This window comes from Gasterosteus aculeatus, chromosome 2, assembly GCF_964276395.1.
Source record: "Gasterosteus aculeatus chromosome 2, fGasAcu3.hap1.1, whole genome shotgun sequence".
Taxonomy (NCBI): Eukaryota; Metazoa; Chordata; class Actinopteri; order Perciformes; family Gasterosteidae; genus Gasterosteus; species Gasterosteus aculeatus.
This window is the reverse complement of record NC_135689.1, coordinates 7,405,759-7,410,098: the sequence shown is the minus strand read 5'-3', so window position 1 is coordinate 7,410,098 and position 4,340 is coordinate 7,405,759. Positions and strand designations below refer to the sequence as shown.

General features: G+C 44.0%; 1 protein-coding gene across 1 annotated transcript; it reads right to left on the bottom strand.

Moving 5' to 3' along the window:
- Nucleotides 1-4,340, bottom strand: agmat (agmatinase (putative)). The gene is made up of 7 exons (XM_040192303.2): nt 3,991-4,340; nt 2,980-3,182; nt 2,836-2,884; nt 2,338-2,533; nt 1,940-2,119; nt 1,662-1,746; nt 1-1,585 (listed from the first exon to the last, which is right to left on the bottom strand). Exons 1-7 carry the CDS (start codon nt 4,272-4,274, stop codon nt 1,509-1,511), a joined length of 1,074 nt encoding a protein of 357 aa, XP_040048237.1. The 5' UTR covers nt 4,275-4,340; the 3' UTR covers nt 1-1,508.

The following is a 4,340-nucleotide window of genomic DNA, read 5'->3' as shown; positions in this document are numbered from 1 at the left end:
TTACTGCAAATGGCTCTTTATTGCAGTCATTATGGTTTTATTTAATGGACCTTATAGCGTTTTAGATGTGGTTTCAGATGCTGAAGCAGAGGAAATTGTTCTTACTTTGTTTCAAATTGGTCTTGACTTCCACAATAAAGTTGAGGGCCTGATTACTCCGGCTTGATGATGAGAACGCTGCTCCGCAAAGGCTACTATACACTTTAAAGTTTGGGTATACAATTATAAAGACAGGGAAATACATAATTTAGATTAAGCAAAGCAGAATTAAAAAGTAATATTATGCAGGAATACAGATTTGGCAAATTGCTTTTGCAACAGCTCTGGTCTCCCTGTTGGCTGTAAGTTTACTATAGTTTAACTATATGGCTGTTTGCCAAAACCAACTTTAAAGACAGCATTAATATTCACTGATGGAGACACGGCGACACTGCGTGTAAACACAGCCCACATGTGCACGACACACGTGTGGTATTATCGACCCACATACAGAACATGAGCTTCAGCTCTTATAATGTCACACAGTTGATGTCCTAAAATGTCTGTTTCTGAAAAATAAAACAACGATTGTGCTTCTAGAAATATTAGAAATCAGGCTGATGGGGCACGCCTGGTTGAGACACTTCCTCATTTACATCGCCGCCTTCTTTAATCGGTCCACCAGTTAGAGCATGCGGACAAAAATCCATCGGGGTACGTCTGATTCCGCTCGCTCCCCTAGCAGACAACATTGGTTCGAGACACAAAGAAATGCAGGGCAATGAAGCGGGCAGTCATTTCATTAAACTGTAGAAGATGTCCATTCATATTGATATTTCTTGATCTTCTTCAATAAAAGGACAAATGTTTTAATTGCAACCATAGCGGGCAGGCTGGAGGACACCCAGCCAGCGATCACCATGCCTGCTTCTCATTTTGACTATAAATCCATCTTAAACTTTACTTTCCACAGCAAGAACCAGAGGGACTTTGCTGACAGCAAGTACACGTTGTACTTTAGCCGGTATATCAAAAATGTCACTGCCTGACAGCTACAATAGACCACAGCTGATAAAGATCAATGACTTTCACTTCAACTGCATTCATTCACGTTGGGCCCATCTGCAAAGAGGTGGTGCAGAAGATGGAGACACTGTAAATCCTCCAGAATTATTCATACTTGCCCTTCATGCCGGTTGAAAAGGTAATTTGTGTGTGTGTGTGTGTGTGTGTGTGTGTATGTGTTTAATAATATCCTCTCTTGGAAATGAGAGCTGGGTTGCCAGTGGCCCACATGTATAGTTTAAGTTATCAACGGTAAAAAAATTTCCACAAAGCTGCTGTAAAAGAGGCAGTTTGTAGAAGACACTCTCCCTCTTGTTGGGGCTAAATATTTGTTTGTCCCGTTAGATGTTCGTATATAACCAAAACAAGCATTTCAAGGTCTGAATGTTTACACAGTGCTATTATATGATGTGAAAATTTGTGTGCACTTCATTTAGTTATTTAATTAATCTGTGATAAATTTACTAATCAAAATATTTAATTTTTGGGAGGACGCACAGCATTTCAAAAAGGAGGTTGGCACCAGTCAGTGCGGTGTTCCCTGTTGAGAAAACAAGTTCTGTATAAATAATAGTCACATTGATACAATACAGCAATGTGAAGAGGAAAAAAAGTACCTGTGGTGTCGTAGGGCGGAGAAACCTCCACAAGATCACATCCAACAAGGTTTAAACCACGGCAGCCCCGAATAATCTCAACTCCCTGAATCCAACCAAAATAACAACACATCTCAGTATTTATACAGATATATCCTGTGTGTTAAAAACAGATTGGCCTACGTGTAAGTTATGTTACTTGTTGTGAACCACCGCAGTAAATAGTAATACGACAAGGTTGCATCACCAGTTCATGAAAGCTAGTTCAGAGGGATTAAAGTCGGGTTCACCATAGTTACCTGAATGGGAGTAAGCCCTGCTATCTCTGGCGTGCCTGTTCCGGGGGCGAAGCCCGGGTCAAGAGCATCGATGTCGAAACTGAGGTAAACTGGGCCGCTGCCCATCTGAGCCCTCACCTCGGCCATCAGAGGGGAAAGGGATTTGAACCAGCACTCTTCCACTTGGACCACACGGAAACCCTGCACACAGTACGAACCAGGGTCTTTAGTTCAGCGGCCATGGCTCATTTTCACAGAGTCCAACTCTCCAGGCGGCACCTGCGTAGGACGACAGCAAGATGCTTCATGCTGTATGTAGCATTTCAGTGATGACACATAATGGACAGCTCACCGTTACATTGTCGATGCAGTAAAACCAGAATGCTGCCACTAGATCAATGCCATTAGTTTTCAGGTACCTGTGCCCGGCTCCATTCATACGAATCTGCAGAGTAGCCTGTACCGCGCAGGCCGATCTGGACCACTCGCTTGCAGTCCAGAAGCCCTTCCTCCACACAACGTCTGAACGGAGTCCCGTGTCCAATCTTCTCCCCCAAGACCACGTCACTGGTGTCCGCGTGAGCATCCACGTGGACCAGACCCACTGGGCCATGCCTGACAAAGGATGGGAAGGGACACTATGTTTTTAATGGCCATGATCTTTTTTCATTTTCATTTACAGGAAATGAAACATGAAACACATTTTGCTTCTAGAGAAATTTAAAATTGAATTAACAAGTTCGTATTGCACGTGTCTAAAAATCAAATGTACGTATTTAGAAAAATGCAATAAAAATTATAGGAAATTATAGGAATAATAAGGAAAACGTTATGTTCAAAGTTGTCCAGACAAAGTAACCGTAGTGGGATTAAATATACCATGAAGAGCCCCTGAGCAGGAAGCAGAGCCTACTTACCGCTCAGCAACAGCTTGTAGGATCGGATATGCAATCGTGTGATCGCCACCTGCGGACACCAACAACAAAAAAAGACTACGGTTTACGCTCTTAACACGTTCTTCTCGTTCCTCAGGGTTCTCTACTTGTTCTAGCCGCTCTCACCCATAGTCAGAGGAATACAGCCAGTAGCCAGGATCGTCCTGTAGGCGTCTCTGATGCGTTTGCAGGTGTCCTTCAGGTCATACACATTCACATTGACGTCCCCAATGTCAGCCACCATGAGGGACTCGTAAGGTGCTGCCCTGGTGCCACTGTTGTAAGATCTCAACAAGGCAGATTCCACTCGGATCTGCCGAGGACCGAACCTGCAATGGTGGAAGTGAAGATTTTTGAGAAAGAGGGTGCAGTTTTTATCTGGAAGAGGTAAAAACATCTTTAGAGATTGAGGTTTACTCACTAAGACTCGGCCTAGAACGTCAAGTAAAGAATTATTCATGTTTGCTTGTTATAAAATCATGGTTTCCTCCAGATTGTAGCTGAAACAAAGCACCTCGCTTGGGTCATAAAACATTAACAGTAAAACGGGCCCCCGGGGCCTCATCTAGAGTCTTATCTGCTCTGTGTATCAGACGTGAGCGAACTTTGTGCTGAGAGAGCAGCTCCTGAAAGACGTTTATTAGTTCACATGTGTCAGACATTTCAGCTTGAGACAGACCCTGTTCATTAAAACTCCCTGAAGGGGAGCGGTTAGACAGTTCGTCATTAACAAGGCACAGTTGCTCAAATTCATTACCAATACACTTCTTCAGGCCTTTATTTTACTTGCAATGATTTGTGCAAAATTCAAGCAGTTTTTTTATGAAAAAAGTTGGAATTGTTTACCTTAATATACAACCCTGATACCGTACAAGCCAAATACAGACCCTCCTCCTCATGTTGCAAAATCTGATCATGCATTAGTAGAACCTACACATCTGTTGCATTAGTAGAACCAATACATCTGCTGATGGAAGTGGGTTTTAAGGTTTTTGCACCATCTTGGTGTGAGCTACAGATCCATTTTGGATGCAATACTAAAATCACTGAGCTCTGAAAGCACACGTATTTTTTGTTTTTTAACGTTAAACGGTGAATAGCGGCTGATTTCAGGCGGGCAGCTGCAGAGAAACCCACCTCGCTCCGGGTCGGTTGGACGTCCCGGTGTCGATGGGGACGCCGATGAACGCCGCATCGAGCCCGTCCGCCGTCTCCTGGTACGGTAACTTGGCCATGGTGGGGATCCCCGACACCCGGGCGACAAACTCGGCGCTGGGTGGCACATTGTAACGTTTCCCCGAGCGCTTCCTGTTGGGATTTACGCACAGAACCAACGCGGGACGTCGACAGAAGAAGTTGGCAGAAGTTCCTGCGTGAATAATAGCGCGAGTTGCATTGAGGTTCCGCGCAAGCGAAAGCATACTTGCTGTTAGTTATGAGTGTGACCGATGACAGGACTTCAGTTGTTGATCAATATGTTTGTTAGC